At 40.9% G+C, this 22,040-nt stretch overlaps 1 protein-coding gene across 6 annotated transcripts; it reads left to right on the top strand.

The window, feature by feature from the left end:
- Positions 1-881: 881 nt before the first annotated feature.
- On the top strand, positions 882-21,761 carry rabgef1 (RAB guanine nucleotide exchange factor (GEF) 1). Of its 6 annotated transcripts, none has more exons than XM_034293270.1 (11): positions 882-985; positions 9,393-9,611; positions 10,081-10,268; positions 11,812-11,901; positions 12,264-12,284; positions 12,558-12,724; positions 14,689-14,770; positions 16,346-16,478; positions 18,350-18,441; positions 20,462-20,718; positions 20,811-21,761. In XM_034293270.1, exons 2-11 carry the CDS (start codon positions 9,433-9,435, stop codon positions 21,219-21,221), a joined length of 1,620 nt encoding a protein of 539 aa, XP_034149161.1. In that variant the 5' UTR covers positions 882-985; positions 9,393-9,432; the 3' UTR covers positions 21,222-21,761. The 6 variants fall into 6 exon arrangements, with proteins under 6 accessions (XP_034149161.1, XP_010869216.1, XP_019903293.1 ...); XM_010870914.4 differs by having other exon boundaries at positions 9,390-9,611; XM_020047734.3 differs by having other exon boundaries at positions 9,376-9,611.
- The last annotated feature ends 279 nt before the right edge of the window (positions 21,762-22,040 follow it).

Raw genomic sequence — 22,040 nt, 5'->3', positions numbered from 1 at the left:
AGTATTTAAATTATTCTTCAGTCATCAACTATAGTGGTTTTCTTTAGTTTAACAGATTGTTTGCTATTGTTGAGCTCACCAGTGCTGTCTTTCTTCATGAACTAAAAAAATTTTTAACAAATTTTGCCAAACAAGCCACAACAGGGGATGATGCACAGTGGCTTGGAAAAACTCCCTAATAGGGTCTAAACTTAGAAAACCTAGAGAGGAATCAGGCTCTAAGGCAGAGGTCTCAAACCGGTCCCACAGAGGGCCATGTGTCTGCAGGTCTTTGGGTTTTCCTTTAAATTGGTTCCCAGTTCAGACCTAAACAACCAGGTGGGGGTAGAAACTAACCAATTAGTGACCTAATTAAGTACAAGGTGAGAGCGAAAACCTGCAGACACTCGGCCCTCCGTGGAACCGGTTTGAGACCTCTGCTCTAAGGGGTGGCCAGTCCAGCTGTGCCGGGTGTACATTTTTAAATGATAAACTTGGATTAGCAAACACAGTGTGCCATTAGAACACAGGGGTGATGGTTGCTGAAAATGGGCATCTGTAAGCCTATGTAAATATTAAATAGAAAATCAGCTGTTTCCTGCTACAAAAGTCATTTACAACATACAACAATGTCAACACTGTATTTCGGATCAGTTTGATGTTATTTTAATGGTCAAAAAATTTGCCTCATTCTAAAACAAGGACATTTCCAAATGACAGTAGTGTGCAGGGGTGTAACAGAAAATTCTAGGCCCTGTACATACGCGGTCTCTTACACTTTTAAATTAAGTACGGTTTCAGTCTCTAATCTCTGCCACTCACCGTTTAGCTTTAGTCTAGTCTATTTTGTCTATTTCGCACGGCCCCGGAAGTATCGCGATATTGCACCTCTGGGCCAGAAAACTGTGATGCGTCCTCTACTATACTCTGCTTCACAGAATTGCCTACACAAAGCTCAGTGCAGTACTGATGAAGGTTTCTGGTACTCGATCACATTCTGAAAAAGGTAAGGATAAATCTTTAAAAAGTAAGTTCCAGAACATTTAGCGAAGGCATGTTTGTAATAGTCACAGTCCGTGTAACTACAATGTTGTTACCGTTAGCTTGTTAGCAATAATGTTAGCTAGCTAGCCACATAGAGTGGTTCTTATAACGCATTGTGCCCAGAATGTTAACGCCTGTAGTGAATTAATCTCAATTACAATAGAAGTGTTCGTGGCTGCAGATCCGACTTTTCTGCTACCTTTCGAAAAAGCAGTATCTCATCTAGAATGAAAATTCTGAACCTACCTGGATGAATTGAGTCCAAACGGATCCGACATCACAGAAATGCAACGAGCCCAAAGCCCAAAATGCCAATTTCTAAAATAGCTTGTATTTGCTAATTACACGTTTGTCTTTAATTACACTGCTGGTGTTGGCAACACACTTCAGGGGTGGAGTGAAGAAAAGTGAATAGTGCGTAATGTAACTTGAATATAAATTAACATTGTTGTGCATTTGGAGTTTATACAACATCAGGTTTACTATATCTGTTGCCTTTTAAAAAAATATATATATATATATTCCTTAAGGTTCAGTAGCTTCAAGCGACTACATAAGTTTAGCTTTAAATGTGGGCAATTGTAGGAATGGGTCTGTGTTTTATTTTTGTAGGGTCATGGAATAGTATAATTCTGAAGCTGAAATGAAATGTTTTACTGGACATTTTTTAAATTATGATTTAGGTAACATTTAATTGCCGACAATTTCTCAGCTAGCATTACGTATGATTACGCTACTCCGAATAAGTTGTCATTGAAGATCAACTTCAATAATTTCCATATTGTAGACGAAGGACATATTTGATGTAAAACCAATCCCATATTGATTGTAACCTATTTTCTAATTCATCACAATGGGTTTTAAAAGCCCTCTGATGATTTACGAAATTACCAATATATTTAGAAAATTAGATTATATTGGTGTTCTGTTCAGGGTGACAGTTTCAAGGGTATTTATGTTTAAGTTTAATAGCTGGTCCTAGAAAAAAATATGTTTTGCTTGCGTTTTGCCCTAATGCTATATCCAGGAGTGGGTTTTGTAGTGCATGGAATTGGACCACAAATGTGAACAGGCTTGCATTTCAGTTGAAAAAAACCTGAAATATGTTGCTTACATTTACATTAATGCTGCACACATTGAAGTATGTACCAACTTTGCAGACAGTATTGTTGTGATTTTGGCCCATGCTTCTTGGCAGATTTGCTAAAGGTTGTCCAGGTTCAAGTAGTGTCACATATTCTCAATGGGATTGAGATGAGTCTTTTGATTGTGCCTCTTTAGAACTTTCCTTGCACTCCTTTCTTTTTTTTTAGCAGACTTCAAAAGGTTCACTTTCAGTATTTCCCTGTGTTTTGCTTCATCCAATTTTAATGGGAAATTTCACTCTTGCTCTTTTTCCCTGTATCTGTCCATTAATATGTTACACATATGTGCCATCAAAATTGTGAAATTACTACTGTAGTACTATAGTGCAAAAACATATAACAACTTTGTTATTGATCTACAAGGGATTGTATATGCCGAAAACCCCCTGGTAAAATTAGTTAAACTGTGCAGTGTACACGCGACGTGGACCAACATGGTAGGCATATTCATGATTTAGTACAAAAAATGCAGTACGTTTGGTGTAATAGTGCAGTTTAAGTGATTTTAAAGTTATTTACCAGGCTTTGAGGCAGCCTATCGGTTGCTCTTTATTGTGCACGGTGGTTTATATTTGGTAAAGAGGGGCAACTTCTTTAATCATCTTATTTAAATCATTGGGGTAGTCCTGACAAGTCATCAGCTGTGTGAACACAGAGGAACTTAGACCTGCTAAGTCTTTCCACTGTAGTTCTGTTGTTGTGGATGAGGGCGTGTTCCCGCCTCTGACTCCTTAAGTCAACTGTAATTTTCCGTGTTTTGCTAACGGTGAGGGAGACATTGTCCTGGCTCCACTATGCCCGTTTGCTTTCCTTTCACCCTGCAGGCTGATTCATTGTTGTTGGTTGTCAGGCCTATAACAGCGGTGCTGTCAGTTGATGTCGTGCAGAGCCACACAGCCATGGGTGAACGGGAGTAAAGCAGAGAGCTGAGAGCACATTGCAGGGCTCTAAATTTGTGAATTACACTTGCATATGCAACAAAAAATATCTGTGCACAATTGCATACAATGTAGTATTTTCTTATGCTCGGTTGCTGATTTCAAACCCAAAAACTACTGCTAAGATGGCTGTTTTGTACTACCCCATTTCATGAACCCTACCCAAGCTGCAGTTATGTCATGCAATTTAGCCTGTGTAACAGTTCTGAAGTAAAATGTAGTTTCTTCACGTTTCCTTGCTGAACCTCATGAACAAATCTCAGACGTATTTGACACAGCAGGCCCGCAGCCACTACCTAATGAATGCATCACTGAAATGATCTCACCCCTGTTTAACCAGTATTGGCTTAAAAGCACAACCTAACACCACGCCTGGCAAAGTCATTTTCAGCCCGTTGTTTGGCCTCTCTTCTGCACGCATTAGAACATCAGCTGACAGAAGCTACTGGGCTTGTGACCTCGGTGCAGCAATTGTACCTGCTAAACTAGGACGGGTCATACTCAGGTGCTAACATGAATCTGTAGGAAATCATAACATGATGGGGTGTCTAAATTATGTATTTTCTTTAATGGGGAATTCAAATATGAGTGATTTTACTGGATAGGATGACTCTAACCTACATCATTTTTGTATTTCTAAATTGCCAATTTTACCCAATCGAACCACTTTTGTAAAAAGGAAATAATTCATATTTACAGAGTGAAATAAAATGTACATATGTATTAACTAGTGAACTGCATGAATAACACTGGATACAATTACAATGAACAATCTCCTGACTTCCTGAACTTTGCCAGATTCCACAAGTCCTTCTTTGAGTCATTCTTGGACATCAGCCTCCTGCTGGACTCGTGAGCCCTGATCCCTCCATCCCTATTTTCTTGTGAAAAGTACTTAGCAGAAGCCCCAGGCACCATTTTAATGGGTTGATCAATGCTGACAAATAGGCATCTGAGGCAGTCTTGCCTGGGAACGTAGCTCATAGCAATCCTATCACTACTTTGCGTGTGGCAAGGCCAGTTGCGCACCTCCATGGGGGGTGTTGATTAAATTTTTCACCTCCGAGGTGCCTAGGGAGCAGGTGAGAGGTTGCTCTGACACACCTTCTGAGCAGCTGATCAAGTCACCACTGCTGGAAGCATCACAATTGATGTCAGGTGGCCTTCTGGTTCTGACAGAGGAGTCCCCCGTCTGGGTCCCCCCTCTCCCCCTGAGCCAGGATTCTCTCCACCCCCCCAGTCCACTCCCTCTGATCCTCAGAGCACAGCAGTGTGTGGAGAATGGCTTCACTGTGGGCATACCAAGCAGATCTTCTCACTGTCGACATCACAAGGTCCAGAACCTCCTACCTCGGAGATTCTAGGCAGTCCAGCTGAAACAGGATGTGCCTAGGGCCCTTCAATCCAGGAGTGCTTGACCTTCACATTGAACCAACATGGATGGTACACTCCAGTGATGAATTCGACAATTAATCACAGATTCTTTAAGTCTGTGCTTTGACACCCAGAGCCTGAGAAGTCTGTTTGCTTTGGTGAGCCCGCGGCTGTGTTCCACTGGTCCAATCTCCAACAGAGCCAACTTGGCAGGAAGCACTCCCATCCCTGACTGCACAGACAATATTATAGCCATAGTGTTGATCAGTTGAGAGATCTTGAATGAACTTGTCCGGCAACTTGACCAGTGGAGGGCCAACAAAGATCTGGGTGATGTTTGAATTAATATCCACATCTATAGCAGAATCAAGGAGCTTTCCTATTGGCCTGGAACATGTGTTGTCTGACAGAGTAGGGCCATCCAGGTCAATAATGAAACGACACAGGAGTACACCAGTGTGCAGATTGCAGACCAACCAGACCAGTTTTCTCCCCAGGTGCAGCTCCAGCATCCTCATCACTCCAGCATTCATACCAGTGACTCCTCCAATGGCCCTCAAGGTCATATCAAAACCCCTCTCTTTTAGACGGGCAAACAGGACCATAGCAATCTGCTCAGCATGTGACTCCTGTTTAGTTGCTTTTTCTGGGGTAAAGTGGAACAGATTACTGCCAGGCTATCTAGCAACACTATAGTGTTCTTCCTTGATCTTTGCAGGAAAAGATTGGTCACTGTCCTCAGCTTCCATCACCACATTAGTCAGGTCAATCCTCCCATCAAAGAGGATGGAGGAGACTCCCCCTCCTCCTCCCTGCATTTCTCCACAAACTTTTCACCCAGCTCTCTCATCAACTTCTGTGCTCTCTTGACATTGTTCTTATCAATCACTTTACTTGTGTTTTCTTCTGTGATGATTCCTGCATTAATCAGGGCTGTAGTTGTCTTCAGCCCTATGCCATACCTTACACTAGCAAGGGCAGTCCACTCAGGTTGTCCTTTAGTTCCAACCTGGAATATTTTTCTCTCTGCTGCAGAAACAGTTAATGTGGGCTTGGATCCCACAGCCCTCAGAGCCCCCCCTCTCAAGTGGTAATCTGACACGTGCATGTCAAAATGTCAAATAACGTGTCTAACTTGACCATGAACCTCTCTTTGGCATCAAGTTTCCCCTTCCCAAGAGAGAACTTCAATGCCTGATTCCAGACCTCCTTGAGCTTGGACATGATAGTCACCCTTTCATTGATAACAGGTGGCTTAAAAAGAGGATTAGCTTTTGCTCCATTGACAAATCAGACCAAGGTAGATGTCCCTCACCAGCTGGTCCACTGGGTAGTTCTTCCTGTCATCTTCACTGTGCTTCCTCAAGTAGATGCCATACCTCAGAATATCCCTCACAGTTGGCAGGTCAGACACAAGCAGATTCCTCCTTTTGCCAACAAGATTACTCAAAGGACAACTTGATGTCTTCCTTGATCTGACTTGAGCCATTTCTTTCACCAGTTCATAACTTAACAACTATTTTATAAATCAATGAAATTCTCATTCAGTCCGCCCCTTCCCTTTTAGAACAAAATGGAAGAGTGGACTCTCCTCCACAAAAGATGCTGTTATTGTTGTTGCTATTTCCTGACTGAATTGTGGCTTAACCTTTGGTTACTTTGAAGATGACCCCATGTTGTGTCTGGACAAAATGACCAGACACAACATTGTGTGACTTATGTGAAATATCAACACATTTCCTGGATCTCCATTTCCCATGAAAAATATTCAACTATCTTTAAACCATAGTTCAGATTTTCAAAATGTAAAAGGGCTAAATCAATTAAACTTTGATTTCTCACTTGATTAACCTCCTCAAACAGCCGTAATTCCAGAATAATAGCTAAAAAACCCAATGTAACAATATTCAACTGCAAATTGATATAGGTTAGGGTTATCAGAATTGTAAACATTATTCACATTTGTGTTCTACACACCAAAATAAATTGTATGAACACCCCTATCTATTGATTTACAAAGAATACAGTGTGGCCCACACTAGTCCTACACACCAAGCGTTAATTGAGTTAGGACAACAGATTCATTATTTATTTATTTTTACAGAAAAACGTGCAGTTTTCTTGTACAATAAAGGACCTTGGAGAAAGTTCTAGAGGAGACCATTATGTGCATAATTTAAAGTAACAAAAGTAGTTGCTTGAGACGAGTAGCTTGAGCGCATGTTCAATTTTTTTCTAAGTAGCTTTCACACCTGAAAATGTTGGAAATCCACACTTATGCAGAGTGGTTTTTGTGGTTTAGTTCTTAGCCGCTAAATGCATTTGCATTTGCCTGTATTTTTCAACCTAGGAGCATTTGCTCCTTGTAAAAGATGCTTGTGTATAACCCTGCAGGAACTGGAGAAGGAACAGGGAGACCTGATCTAGCGGGGATGGATATGTGTCACAGATTGGTGTGAACATGGTCCAAAATGTTTTCCTTTATGGCTTTTTTGCAAGTTGACTATATTGTAGAACAAACAACTAGTAAGGTTGAAAACAATTATCTGACAACCAGGCGCTTATCTGACCATTCACCTTAGCTCAAGAACAATTATCACAAGACTCACTGTTTATTTGGGTGATAGTTATCAAGGTTACTAACTTTCCCATTCTTGTGGAGTGGTAAGCAGCTTTCCACACTTCAGAAATATCTTTTGAGATCAATGTTATATTTAAAATAGATGTTATTAAGCCCACTATAAGCAGCACCTATTGAGCCCACTATAAGCCGCACTTCAAAAGAACCCGTCCCAGTTTGTCAGCCCATGTGGATTTTGTTGTTTCTGTTGCAAGCATTGCATCAAGGACTGTGAATTGCCAAAAAAGAAAACCATTATTTTATATTGACTTTTATTACAGTTCACCTGCCAGCATTCACATCAAAAGGATAACCTTCTGAAATAAATAAGCAAGTTAATACATAAATGATAGCACTTTCAGTTCAGCAGCCAGATTTCAGGTTAATATGACAAGACAAATGATCAAGTGTGGCAGATAACAGTAGATATTTACAAAAATGTGTGAACTGTTAGTTTCTATTCTGGTTCTGGTTTACACTATAGCCTGGCTTTGAGTTCACAAAGGTCTAAGCTGCATCATGCTAAATATATTCATGCTTTAATGGCTGTTTCCTCACTGTTGTGTAGAAATAAGTCATGTTACCAACTTGTTCCTGTAGCTGTGCATATTGGGATTGAAAGTGAAGTCACAAAACAAATCTGTATCTTTGATATGATACCAGAGATACGACAGAATTCTCAATACTCATCTTGATACAACGCCAAGTAGGTAAATAGATCAATAGTGTATTTTATTAGATTAACAATTTCCATTAAAGCTGAATTAACTTAAAGATGGTTTCATATATGAAACTCATAATTTTACACATCAGTAACTGTTCACTTTGTAAAGTTACTATGACATTTTCTATATTTTCATAATTGTTGTTTTTGTTTTGCAGCCAAGTCTTCCTTTAAAAGTGGCTATAAATATTTTAACCTTAGAAAGAAAGATTAATATATTTTTGTCAGTTTCATCCCTCCCAAAAATGCCTGTCCATTTCAGTCACGTCCATAATACAAGTTTTGTTCTGTTAACATAAAGGGAGATGACTTACATTATTTGTCTACATTTCCACTGTATTGTTCTACAAGTATATACTTTAAAGTGTCTGTCCTTGCTCAGTAATATCTGTAAGGCAATTTCTTTCTGACTTGGTATGAAAATGTCACATCCATAGCACTGGAATTGCCCTATTATAGAATCAACTAATACATCAAAATGTGGCCTTCAGTGAGACATTCTTCTCAGTGCTTGTCTTTGATCTAACAGAATTTATAATGAGATTAGAAATTGTATACTAGATATATATAATATTTTTACATAAAATGGTTGAATATGTTTTTTTTGAAATACACTGCAGTCAGGCCTTGGCAGTTAAATATAATTTTTGGTCTAGGAACAAACCAGTCATGCTGGATGATGTTGCAGGCAGCATAACGTTCACCACGGCGTCTCCAGACTCACATCTGTGAACTTGTTCTCATCTGTGAAGAGAACAGGGCGCCAATGGCAGACCTGCTAATTTTGGTGTTCTTTGGCGCATGCCAATCGAGCTCCATGGTGCTGGTCTGTGAGCAAAGGTCCTACCATTGGACATCGGGCCCTCATTACCACCCTCATGAAGTCTGTTTCTGACAGTTTGGTCAAAAACATGCACATCAGTAGTCCGTTGGAGGTCATTTTATAGGGCTCCTCACACAAAGGAGCAGATACCAGTCCTGCTGCTCGGTTGATGCCCTTCTACGGCCCTGTCCAGCTCTCCTCGTGTAACGGGCCGTCTCCTGGTATCTCCTCCATGCTCTTTGAGACTGTACTGGGAGACACAGCAAACCTTCTTGTGACGGCACGTATGGATGTGCCATCCTGGAGGAGCTGGACTACCTGTGCAACCTGAATGGGCTGCAGGAAACACCTCATGACAAGGACACTAGCGATATAGAAGTAAAACTAGAGAAGAATCAGTCAGGAAGCATAAGGAGAGAGCAATAGTCTGTGGCCACCACTTACAAAACCATTCCCTTTTTGGGGGTTGTCTTGCTGTTGCCCCTCCTGTGCACCTGATTTCCCTGAAGTGTAATTGACTTGGTGTTATACCGTGATGAGTACGTGTTCCCTTCATTTTTTTTTGTTCAGTTAATGGGAAGCACTGGACGAGGTCTTCATATATCAACGTAGCCCCATTCATTAGGCAGCAGGGGTTAAAAGCTCCAAGTATTATGCTAGTTGTCCAAGTTGGTTCCAAACATGTTTTCCCCAATGTTCTTGCTGTGTGAATAACAAACGTGACGTAGTCTTTCCCTTCCAGCAGTCAGCCAAGTCTGTTGAGTTCCTTCCAACCAGACACCGAGATGAGTCAGCGGACCGAGCGCCGTGGGATCCACGTGGACCAGTCAGAGCTGCTCTGCAACAAGGGCTGCGGCTACTATGGCAACGCGGCTTGGCAGGGCCTGTGCTCTAAATGCTGGCGGGAAGAGTACCAGAGGGCTCGTCAGAAGCAGATCCAGGAGGACTGGGCCCTGGCTGAGAAGTAAGAACACAACGACTGTGGTGCCTCAATAGCGCTGTGGTTGTGACGTAGTTGTATATTTGTAAGAGGACGTTAGAACTTTTTAAGTACTGACAAGGAACTTCCTCTCTGTGAAAAAAAATAAAATCCCGTACTAGCTAGCTGGTTCACGTTCACCTCAATGCGAGGTGGTGAGAGAAAATTAGGTTAGTCTTAATTTTTAGACAAATCATTAAAGTCTATGTTTATTGCCGTTTAATGATCTGTAAGAAAGGATAGAGATTATGTGAGATGTTCTTTTGTTTTGTTAAGTTTTGGTGTTAATATTTAGATTAAAAAAAAATATATATATATATATTGGTTGAAGAAATCTGTTAGGACTTATGTTCCAATGTAATGACTTGCGTTACTGGGGAGCCTTTCCCTTTAAGATGAATAGTCTGGGGTAAAACAAAAAGAATAACCAGTTATTCACCCTGGTCTTCCTTAGACTTCAGAGGGAGGAGGAGGCTGCCTATGCCAGTATACAGGGTGCCCAGTCTCAGCCCCAGGCTCAACCACAGGCTTCTCTGGGAACATTTTCTAAGTTTGAGGAAAAGAAGACCAATGAGAAGACACGCAAAGTGACGACTGTGAAGAAGTTCTTCAGTCCCTCATCACGTACAGCCTCCAAGAAAGGTACTTTCTCACTGAGTCCAAAAACCCAGAAATTTTTGACAGTAGGGATTTACACACCAAAAATCATATTTTCTAAAAATACCTAAACATCTGGACCTTGATGCCCATTCAACTTCATTATTTATTTCAACCCTCTAAGCCAGGGGAGGGCAACATTTTTGGGGGGGCTTGAGGGCCACATCTGGATTTTGAAATGAAATGGAGGGCTACATTGGTTTTGTAATTTGGTAATCATAAATAATTTTCAGGCCAGAAAATGGCAACAAGTAAAACAATTATACAGTAGGTCCATTATAATGCAAGATATGGCCTGGTGAATTATGTTTTTTATAATGTAAGATTAGAATGGCCTGGTGAGTTATCTTTTACTTCCCCACAAAACGATTTCATTACCTACCACGGCCCTTTGTTTGCCCACTCCTTCTCTAAGCAAAGTCTTATATAGACCCGGAACACCAGGTGGGTGGAATTAATGATTAGGTACAATAGAAAACCAGCAGGCTCCAGACCTTGTTGGGTAAGAGTTGAATACCCCTCTAAGACAAAAATGCCACTATAGAGGCAGAATTGCTCTCTGGTGGGCGCCTTAAAGAAATAATTTCACTTCTTCTTTTTGTCTTTTGCATGTATCTTGTGTCTTTTTTTAAACTAACTTAATCTCCTGAGACCCTGTGTCCACATATAAGGACATACTTTTTTCCAAAATATATTTACTGTTTGACAATGCTTAGATATTATACTTCTGCTAATCCCACATAGCTAAGAGAAATTACAAATTCATACATTATCAAAGCTCAGGTCTTAGGAGGTTAAGCACCATTCTACTGCAAAGCCAGTGTTCTATATGAGAGCAAAGAGTGTAGAGGATAAGCACATGCATAGAAACACATGCATAGAAACACATGCATACACATGCACAGACTCACTGGAAAGTTCTCTTCGTCCAGCAGATTAAAGATCCAGAGCAATCTGATCACAGCTACACTTAAAACCCAGTTTATTTTGTAATGCCCTCAACGAGCCCTATCTTTTAGCGCAAACATTTTGAATGTTTTTAAAGGTCAAATAGGTGCCCTTTCCCCCGTTTCTCTGTCTTATCTCAGTGTGAGGATCATTGTTGACCATCAGTAAGTGAAGTCTCACTTGCTGATATTATTCATTCGTCCTATCATTCATCACGTCTTATTTTTCAGTCACAGCTGCTGCACACCATCCTCTAGTGATATTGTTATATAACCAACTTGTTCCACGTCCTTTCCAACCCCTTTCTATCTGTATATCGCCTCCCATGATAACCCAATATTTTCCTAAACCAAACAACCGCTCATTCCGCACTTATCGGTCGTTGCCATTGTTTGTTGATCCTTGAATTCATTTATTTTTTGTTGTATATTACTCACCTCACCCACAATCGTTCCACCTTGCACACACTCTCAAATCAACTCATTTTCTCTTGTATGCCGTTCTGGCAATTTTTACCCCCGTTTCCCATTCACTGTGCCCTGTTCTGCGGCCCCACTTGGCCCTGCCATCTCATTGTCAGCCCCTACTGAGGGAGAGGAAAAGGGGACAGGCCTCAGAGACTGGAGAGGAATGTTTACTTCCCCTTGGGAAATGGGCTCCCCCACTGAAGGTAATCGCTCCTGCCATTGGAGAGGTTTTGTGTGAATAGCACCCTAATTGTAGTCTCTGTAGTTTCAGTACCACGTAGGAACCCATCAGGGCTTACTAGTCTAGTTTACTTTATGTAACCATTCGGTCAAGTCTTATTACGTTTTAACAATAGGCTCACCATAGTTGCACCGGCCCAGTCAGAGTTGCTTAGAAACCTGTCCATCAAACTGCGTACTGATCCGGTTTGTTTTTTAGTTTGTTTTCTGTGGAGTGTGAAGATGTATGTAACTGTGTGTTTAACAGCAGTCCCTTTACCCTGTTGCTCATAATGTTCATTACCTTACTGTGTCCCACTCTTGCATATGGTCATTATACTGGCAGTACTGGTGGCCAGACTCAGAGGTGGGTGTCTGTCATTCTCTGTGTAGTACTAGAGACACTTTTGCAGAATAGGCTAAATGGCTTTTTCCTTACATCTAAAGACTCTTGTGTACTTATTGTTAGCATATTTTAGTGTGTTCACCTGGCAGGTTCTTAATTCTTATGTAAAGATGTAGTGTTTGTTTTAAACACTTAACATTCCACCTTTTTACCTGAGGCTAAGTCAGTTAGCAAAAGCAACCATAAAAAACTCATGGGTTACAAGTAACAGGAGTACATATGTCCTTCCCACAGACAACCAGGAAGGCAAGACCCCCAGCCCCTCTATTAGTCGCCAGTCCAGCATCGAGACGGATCGCGCCTCCAGAGATTTTGTGGACTTCCTGAAGACCATGCAGAAGCCTGGCCGTGAGGTCCACAAGCACAGCCGAACCTTCATCGAGAGCATGGCTAACAAAAAGGTCAGTTGAAAACTAGTCTGGGGTGGCTGCCAAGGAATCAAATGGCTTGGCTGTCACTGGTGTAATTGTGGTGTAGCAGTTTAAAAACCTTTTTATTTTCCCACTTTTGTTGGAAATCAATTAAATGTATAGGAAGGTTCACTGTTTATACAACTGGAGATCAGATTTTATCTACATATTTTCTTATTACTACACCACTGAGATGTGCCTTGAAGGACACCTTCCAAACTTTGACTTTCTCTAGTCTGCCATGATTGCGAATTGGACAGCATACTTCCCAGCTGCCAGAGGTGTAAAAAGTAAAAGTACTCAACTGTGTTTGGCTGTGTTCACCACTTTAGGAAAGTATCTAATTAAGATCTAAGTAACCAGGTAAAGGGAGTTCAGAACTAACCAGTGATCAATTAAATAAAAAGGAAGGGTGTAAATGATCAATTAAGTCACTGGTTAATTATGAACTCTGTTTATCTGGTCATTTAGCTCTTCCTTAGGAACTTCCCAAAACCGGTGAACACAGACGAGTACTTCAACTTTATACTTTTTACACCTCTGCCAGCTGCCCGACCCTGTTCCTGGAGATCTACTGTCCTGTATGTTTTTCTCTTCAACTCCATTTGTGACTAATCTGGTTAAGCTTTTCATCCATCTAACTATAAGAATCAGTTGTGCTAAATTAGAGTTGGAGAGAAAACCTACAGAACAGTTGATCTCCAGGAACAGGGTTGGGCAGCCCTGGCATAAGTTATGAAAACAAAACTAGTCAGTGTATGACCATTCAACTCTCATCAAAATCTCTCATCAAACTTTTTATTTACCCCTTGGTAAAATCTCCAAGTGCAGGAAATTACTTAAGTACTTGGACAGTGACCGAGGTTTTGTTGTTGTCTCTATATTACAGCACTCAAGCACAGGATTTGAAATTATACATTGGTGATGGGGTTAAAGTACACACTGTCAGCTTTAATTTGAGGGTATTTTTTTTATCCATTTAGATATAACAGTTTCAAACATGTCCTTGGCTTCACAGCTCTCTTATTTGGCAGGTGTGTTTGTACAAGGTCACGGCAAATTGAGTTGGCAATCATGATGCAGATTAATCAGATGAAATCAAATCAAATGTTTGGGTACATTTAGAAGTAGAAATAATGCGCTGGGTAGTTTAGCAATAGTAGACCAACAAATACCCTTACAGTGGATGACAAAAGAAGGCTCACCTCAATGAAGAACAAATCAACAAAGACAGATCAGGAACACTCACCAGGAAGTAGGCGTGGATTTATCAGCCGTAATCATTCACAGAATACTTCACCAACTAGAGAAGCTTGACAGCAAGATGCAAAAACATATGGTTAGCATCAAAAACAGAAAGGCCTAAAAAATAAAAAAAGAGTTTGCAGATTTCTGGAATATGGTTTTGTGGACAGATGATAAAAATATTAACATGTACCAGAGTGATGGTAGGTGGAATGTGAGGAGAATAAACAGGATCGACTATGGGTTTACTTGACGATAAGACAGAAGGCTAAAATGTTTACCGGGTTTTCTCACTTGTTTATGTCATTTCCAGCCAGAAGAAACCCATTGGTCAAATAAAAATTCACTATGGCTCAAACTTTGGCGTGGGTATGAATACCTTTGGACTTAACTGCATGTATGGGTGATAATTCTCCAGGCAAATGCGGTTTATATGGGTGTGGCTAATACTTGGGTTTGTAAACACACAGCTATGAAATGAATGGTGCGGTTTAGACACAGTGTGGGTTATAAACAGGGAATTACAGTATGGTGTGGAGACAAGTGGAAAACATTCAAATTTAATGCATGAAACAACAAATGTTTCAAGGGGTAGGTATAGTCTTTCTATAGGCACATGTTGTGAACATGTTATGATATGTACTTCCTCTCATGTTTTCCTGACATTTACATTGACTGAAATAGTTCTTTGACAAGGTTTGATCTCTCAGGACTTAGGTGCTGATGAGCTGTCTGAGTATGTCCAGGACTTCTACCAGAACATGTCCGAACGCCTAATGACCCATTTTAAAGGTGGGTTTAATCAACATTAAGGATGACTTTGCAGGAACTTGTCCCACGGTACGTAACAAAATGCATTACAGAAATATAAGTATATTTAATAGTGCGAAATTCACAGAACCAGAGTCCCAGTGTGTGGTTTAATAGAACTATCAATGTATATCCTACAAATTAATTAGCCAGGTTTAAGCACTTTGCCAACGGGGCACCCAGGACATCACTGATAAGCCTATTTGCTGTAAATCCTTTCAGTCATAGGCTAAAGTCCTCTCTCTGGGTCCTTATTGACTATGGTTAAATGTGTGCAGCATTCTGGATGTCCCTGTGAAAGCATTTTTGGGCCGAGCTATTTACATGCACCATTGATATTCTGTTCACAAGCATCCATAAATAACAAGAACATGGGCGATTCCAGTGTTATCACTGATACATTTAAATGCCATATCCCAACTTCGAGGTCTCACAGAACAACAAACTAAAACAAACTTTTGTGAATAGAAATGTTTGTTTCTATAGTACTCCTTGGGGGGAATGTATATTAAAAACATAAATATACTTATAAATATTGTCATGTTGGAGAATTTAAGCTACTAGAATCATTATAATATTTTTTCTCCAGCCATTTTATGCTTTACTGGAAGTAGCCAAAGATTGAGGAGTGAATATTTTGCTGAAAGAGCAGTAGGTTGGATTGAAATCCACACTTTGATCAAAATATGTCCTTATATTTTAAAAATATAATCATTTTCCACAGAGAGGATAATAGGTTGTTTTAGATGTTACAGAGCCTTAAGTAGATATTTAAATATTACAGATTCTTGATAACAATACCGTATGTCTTAACTGTCAGCATTTTCACTACAGAATAGACTGGTGATTGCAATGAGCAAAATTCTTCAATCGTCCTCATGTTAAATCAAAGGCAGAGGGGACAGCCTTTGATGACATGGAGGGATAGTGGCTAGATCTAAGAGCTAAAAACTATGTGATTGGACTGCAGCTCTTGCCTTAATCATGTCAGTCTACCAACCAATCATCTCACACAATACTTTCATCCGCGTGTTTTTGGACAGCCGAGCTCTCTCGAAAGACACACTGACTCTGCTAGCTAGCTAATTGAAAAAAATCGTTCAGGCTAGACTGGATGTAGTCAATAGGGTTTCAAAAAGTGTTTGTTTAAATGATCAAATATAAAAACTGCTGAATTTGGAGTACACCTTACCTGATTAGCTAAAATTTAAATATATAAGGTAAAATAAGCTCATGTGTGCTGTGCGCAGTAGCCTGGGGATGCAGTTAATGAGTTTCAGATGCTTAAGTGTCACTGCCATTATCTGAATATATGAAATGTGGTTTTATTTGTAAACCATACGTTTTTCATGTGGACTCGCCCATCTTCAATTAATTGGTTAAATGAAATAGTAACTGAAATCTGCACACTGACTATAAGTCAATAATCTATAGACTAATATAATAACTCCCACAAAATCAAATACTTTACCTCAGTATCAACTGTACAATGTTACATAGAATTATGAGCCACATGTAAGGTATACTAAAGTCTCATCTTGAATGTTTTGCTTACAGTCTCTTCAGAGAATGTGGAGAGAGTGATGGACGAAGTGGAGAAATACATAATGACTCGCCTTTATAAGAGTGTTTTCTGTCCTGAGACCTCAGACGATGAGAAAAAAGATCTGGCCACTCAGAAAAGGATACGGTAATGCCTCCCATCTTTGATACATAAAGTTTTATTGCTGTGTTTATGTATTAGGGGATTTGTTAACATAGGCCGACATGCATACAGTAATGCTCCATTATTTGTTAAAGGGGACATTTTGCTGGTGTTCTTTTTGCCAATACGTGTCTGTAAATATATAATTAACACGATTATTTTAAAAGACATATTTTAAAAGACACTGCACCTTTTCCTTTCCTTTCCAAAAAAGTTGAAAATTAAAGTTTTGAGTGAGGAACAAAAGCATTCAATTTGCAGTGGTCTCTTAATTTTAACCCTTCTGTTCCTCACTCAAAACCTTCCTTTTCGACTTTTTTGGAAAGGAAAGGAAAGGGTGCAGTGGTCTCTTAATTTTTTCCAGAGCTGAATACTTTGCGAATACATTTACTCATTTGCAGAGGAAGTCTTATGTGATTTTACATCTGAAGTAAAATAAATGCTTAACTTGCTGTTGTCCATAAACTATTTGAATTTTGAGCAATATAACAATCATTGCAGCTCTTCAATAGGTGTAGAAGATTGTTGAAATTAAAACCAACATGTCTTTGTGACAGATCGTCAAGTCTCATACAGCCCTGTTTTAGATGCAACTGACAAAACAACCCTATGTACACATTCTGGTCAATACTGACATTAGAATAATGAGTTCCTGGCTCTTAACAATACCATTCAGGAAGCAATTACATTTTTTATTGAATTACCTGGTAAAACACCCAAATTATTATATTTATTTAAAAAAAGATCCCACTTTTCTGTATTTAGATGAATAACTCCTTCCATTTCAGGCAATCTTGACATCAGCCAGCATGGCTTGGGAAAACTGGTAACATTTCTCTTTTCTGTCGTCTGGATGTTCTCCCACTGGTTGTTCTTTCTCTGTATTAAGCTGCATATTTTCTAAAAGCAAATTCTCTTACTCCATGGTCTGCTTACCTCACACCAGAATAGTGCTGACATTTGTCAGTCAACGATTTGAAGGAGGTTTACTCAATAGTTTACTCCTCCCTTCCGAAGTGTCTGTCTTAAAGGGCTACTCCAACCAAAACCAGACTACCATATACATTATCAAATAAAGTAAATATGACAACAATATTCAGTGTAGTCCAGATTTGATTAAAAAAATACAGTGATGATAGAGTTAAAGAACAGACTGTTAGCTTTAATGTTGGGATATTTTTATCCATATCAGATTAACCATTTAGAAATATTTGTATTTTATTTTTATTCAACCTTTATTTATACACAATGTATAATAAGTTAAATAATGCCACAATACAGCTCCGGGGAAAATTAAGACACCACTGAACCTTTTCCTTTCCTTTCCAAAAAAGTCGAAAAGGAAGATTTTGATTGAGGAACCGAAGGGTTAAAATTAAGAGACCGGACTTGCCAATACTATTCTGATCCTGTTAGGTAAGGGAAGAGGAGGAGGAGACTGTTGTGTTATTGTTTGAGTTCAGTCTTGTAAACGTTAGCCATACTTTTAAAGCACAGTGGCTAATTGGCTAGGAAATGCATCTTCCCGTAATACCAACATAAATATCAGAATAACCCTAACTATATTCACTTTCATATAAACATTTTACTTGAAACATAACGTACCTTGATCAATTTGGTAAATATCACATTTCATACTGGAGTATGCCCATGCCATCGACTGGTTAATTTGGCGATCTGGAGTGCAGCTATTGTTTGAATTGTTTAAATTGTTAATGAAATGTGATAGTGAACAGTCTGTAATGACTATGCAGGTGTTTGTGTAACTGTGTGTATTTGGGTGAGTGTTTTTGACATTATAGGTGTTTGTGTCTATGTGGATGTCTCTCTCACCCACCACTCCATGGCGTTTATAGGGCATTGCACTGGGTGGACATTCAGATGCTCTGTGTGCCAGTGGATGAGGAGATCCCCGAGGTGTCAGAGAATGTGGTCAAAGCAATAACAGGTGAGATATTGATAGGACTCGACTTATCCTATTTAAATCAATCGTAGTTATGTATATTTTATTTAGAGAACACTGCAGTGCTTCCTTTTTGTTAAATCTATTATTTAACCATTTGATTAACCAGGAAAAGCCCATTGAGACATATTCCTTTCTGCCAGGGTGCTGTGACAAAGTATTTTTAAAGCATTTTCAGATTTTCAGATTTGTTGTTGCACTGAATTATCAGATCTTCAATCAAAACCTGTAATTAGATTAAGGGTATGCGAGTTAACAAAACATCATACCACCACCACCATGCTTGACCGCTGCTATGCATGCATTTATTAATTACTACAATTTTCATTCATTCATTCATCTTCTTCCGCTTATCCGGGGCCGGGTCGCGGGGGCAGCAGTCTAAGCAGAGATGCCCAAGCCACCTCAGCTGACCCCTCTCGATGTGGAGGAGCAGCGGCTCTACTCTGAGCTCCTCCCGGGTGACCGAGCTTCTCACCCTATCTCTAAGGGATCGCCCGGCCACCCTGCGGAGAAAGCTCATTTCGGCCGCCTGTATCCGGGATCTTGTCCTTTCGGTCATGACCCAAAGCTCATGACCATAGGTGAGAGTAGGAACGTAGATTGACTGGTAAATCGAGAGCTTCGCCTTGCGGCTCAGCTCTTTCTTCACCACGACAGACCGATACATCGACTGCATTACTGCAGAAGCTGCACCGATCCGTCTGTCAATCACCCGTTCCATCCTTCCCTCACTCGTGAACAAGACCCCTAGATACTTAAACTCCTCCACTTGAGGCAAGAACTCTCCACCAACCTGAAGTGGGCAAGCCACCCTTTTCCGACTGAGGACCATGGCCTTGGATTTGGAGGTACTGATTTTCATCCCAACCGCTTCACACTCGGCTGCAAACCGTCCCAATGCATGCTGAAGGTCCTGGTTTGAAGGGGCCAACACGACAACATCATTCGCAAAGAGCAGAGACGAAATTGTGTGGTCCCCAAACCTGACACCCTCCAGCCCCTGGCTGCGCCTAGAAATTCTGTCCATAAAAATTACGAACAGAACCGGCAACAAAGGGCAGCCCTGCCGGAGTCCAACATGCACTGGGAACAAGTCTGACTTACTGCCGGCAATGCGAACCAAGCTCCTGCTTCGGTCGTACAGGGACCTGACAGCCCTTAGCAAAGGACCCAGGACCCATACTCCCGAAGCACCCTCCACAGGATGCCGTGAGGGACACAGTTGAATGCCTTCTCCAAATCCACAAAACACATGTGGATTGTTTGGGCAAACTCCCATGAACCCTCCATCACCCTGTAGAGGGTATAGAGCTGGTCCAGTGTTCCACGGCCCGGACGAAAACCACACTGTTCCTCCTGAATCCGAGGTTCTACTATCGGCCGTATTCTCCTCTCCAGTACCCTAGCATAGACTTTGTGCTCTTAAAATGTTCTCCCGGCACAGCCATGAGAGGACCGGTCACCCCTCCAAGCCTGGTTCCTCTCTAGGTTTCTTCCCATGTTTCACAGCCTTTTAGGAAGTTTTTCCTAGCCACAGCTCCTTGGGGATTCAGGCTGGGTGTTTTGTATAAGCACTTTGTGACAACTGCTGATGTAAAAAGGGCTTTATACATTTGATTGATTTATGAGGTCAATAATGTGTTATCCAGTGTAATTTTTTGGCAGAGGTTCTTATGGTGCAGCCTAACACGTGTTAGGGTAAATTAGATTATATCAGAATGTCGTTCACTTATCTAATATCATGTTATGTTTGAGGATGTGATAACAGAATTATAGTAATTGTGAAAAATAGAGTAACTGAAAGGAGGCCAATATTTTCTACTGGCACTGAACACTCTTCCTGAACCGGTGTTTTAAACTCACAGATGGGCAATAGTACATCTAATGAAGCATACGCTGCAGGCATGCTGTAAGTCTGTTATTCAGAATATTTCTTTAGATACTTCTGTTTACTGTGGACACGACTGTGAAATGGGTCTGGCGCATGTGTGTCCTGTCACAGACGTCATTGAGATGGACTCCAAGCGGGTCCCCAGGGATAAGCTAGCATGCATCACACGCTGCAGCAAGCACATCTTCAGCGCCATCAAGATCACCAAGAGTGAGCCAGCCTCGGCAGATGACTTCCTGCCCACCCTGATCTACATTGTCCTGAAGGCCAATCCTCCACGCCTGCAGTCCAACATCCAGTACATCACCCGCTTCTGCAACCCCAGCAGGCTTATGACCGGGGAGGATGGATACTACTTCACCAACCTGGTAAGTATTCCACCTCATTCCCTTACGAGCGCACCAGGTTTATGGTAACCAAGCACACCTTTCTGGAATATAGCTGTGTCCTCTCTGTTTAGTGCTGTGCAGTTGCCTTCATAGAGAAACTGGACGCCCAGTCCCTGAACTTGGACCCTGAGGACTTTGAGCGCTACATGTCGGGCCAGGCCTCTCCTCGCAGGCCTGAGACGGACAGCAGCTGGCCTCAGGTGGACCCTGGCCCTGTTGTCTCCAGCCCAGCCCTGGCCAAGGTCTACCAGAACCTGGAGCTCTTGTCGGGACTGGGAGGCCGACAGGACAGGGTTCTGGCGGCAGCGCAGAGCCTTCAGAGCGACTTGATGACCTGGCAGGAGAGTGTGGGGCAAGAGGTCCAGGAGATTATGGAGAAGTACCCGCTGGAGATCCGTCCTCCTGCCCCTTCTGCCATTGACTCCGACGTGGAAAACGACCTTCTGCCACCGCCCCTGACGCCCCAGGTGTTTGCTGGGTAATGTGTCCCCAGAATGGGAGGCGACATAGGGCTTCTTCAACTAATGACCCTACCTCTCAGTAATGGTTTGAGCTGTCATTGGCTTTTCATTATGGCAAGTTTCAGGAAGTGGCAGTCTCCTCCTGTTTTCACTCTTAACATTTTAAACATTGTTTCAACAAGTTGGATTTGGTCCATTCTGGCCCCTTGACTCTTGACTCATTTATGAATCTTACTATCTCAGTCTGGTGAAGTCAAGTATTAATACATCCAGAGATGGGCAAAGATACACCAAATGTATTTTAAAATAAGATACTAAATACTTAAATTTTAAGTGTATCAAAATAAACTACAAAATACAGCAGCCACACAATGTATCAAAATAAAATACTGTATTTTAAAAATACTAAACTTTTACAAGGGAGCATTAAATCCCTTTGCAAACCTTCCATTTATCAGTCTATTTAATATATCCCTTCACCAGTACACTGACTCAGTTTATTCCATCTATCAGTCTATTTGATCCATCCCTTCACCAGTACACTGACTCAGTTGATTCCATCTATCAGTCTATTTGATTCATCCCTTCACCAGTACACTGACTCAGTTGATTCCATCTATCAGTCTATTTAATCTATCCCTTCACCAGTAAACTGACTCAGTTTATTCCATCTATCAGTCTATTTGATTCATCCCTTCACCAGTACACTGACTCAGTTGATTCCATCTATCAGTCTATTTAATCTATCCCTTCACCAGTACACTGACTCAGTTGATTCCATCTATCAGTCTATTTGATTCATCCCTTCACCAGTACACTGACTCAGTTGATTCCATCTAT

Source organism: Esox lucius, chromosome 7 (assembly GCF_011004845.1).
Source record: "Esox lucius isolate fEsoLuc1 chromosome 7, fEsoLuc1.pri, whole genome shotgun sequence".
Taxonomy (NCBI): domain Eukaryota; kingdom Metazoa; phylum Chordata; class Actinopteri; order Esociformes; family Esocidae; genus Esox; species Esox lucius.
This window is presented reverse-complemented; position numbering and strand designations above follow the sequence as displayed.

Coding starts and splice junctions, on each gene's coding strand:
- rabgef1 (XM_034293270.1), top strand. CDS start 9,433: ATGAGTCAGCGGACCGAGCGCCGTGGGATCCACGTGGACCAGTCAGAG. Junction 9,612..10,080: donor GACTGGGCCCTGGCTGAGAA/GTAAGAACACAA, acceptor GGTCTTCCTTAG/ACTTCAGAGGGAGGAGGAGG. Junction 10,269..11,811: donor ACGTACAGCCTCCAAGAAAG/GTACTTTCTCAC, acceptor TCTCATTGTCAG/CCCCTACTGAGGGAGAGGAA.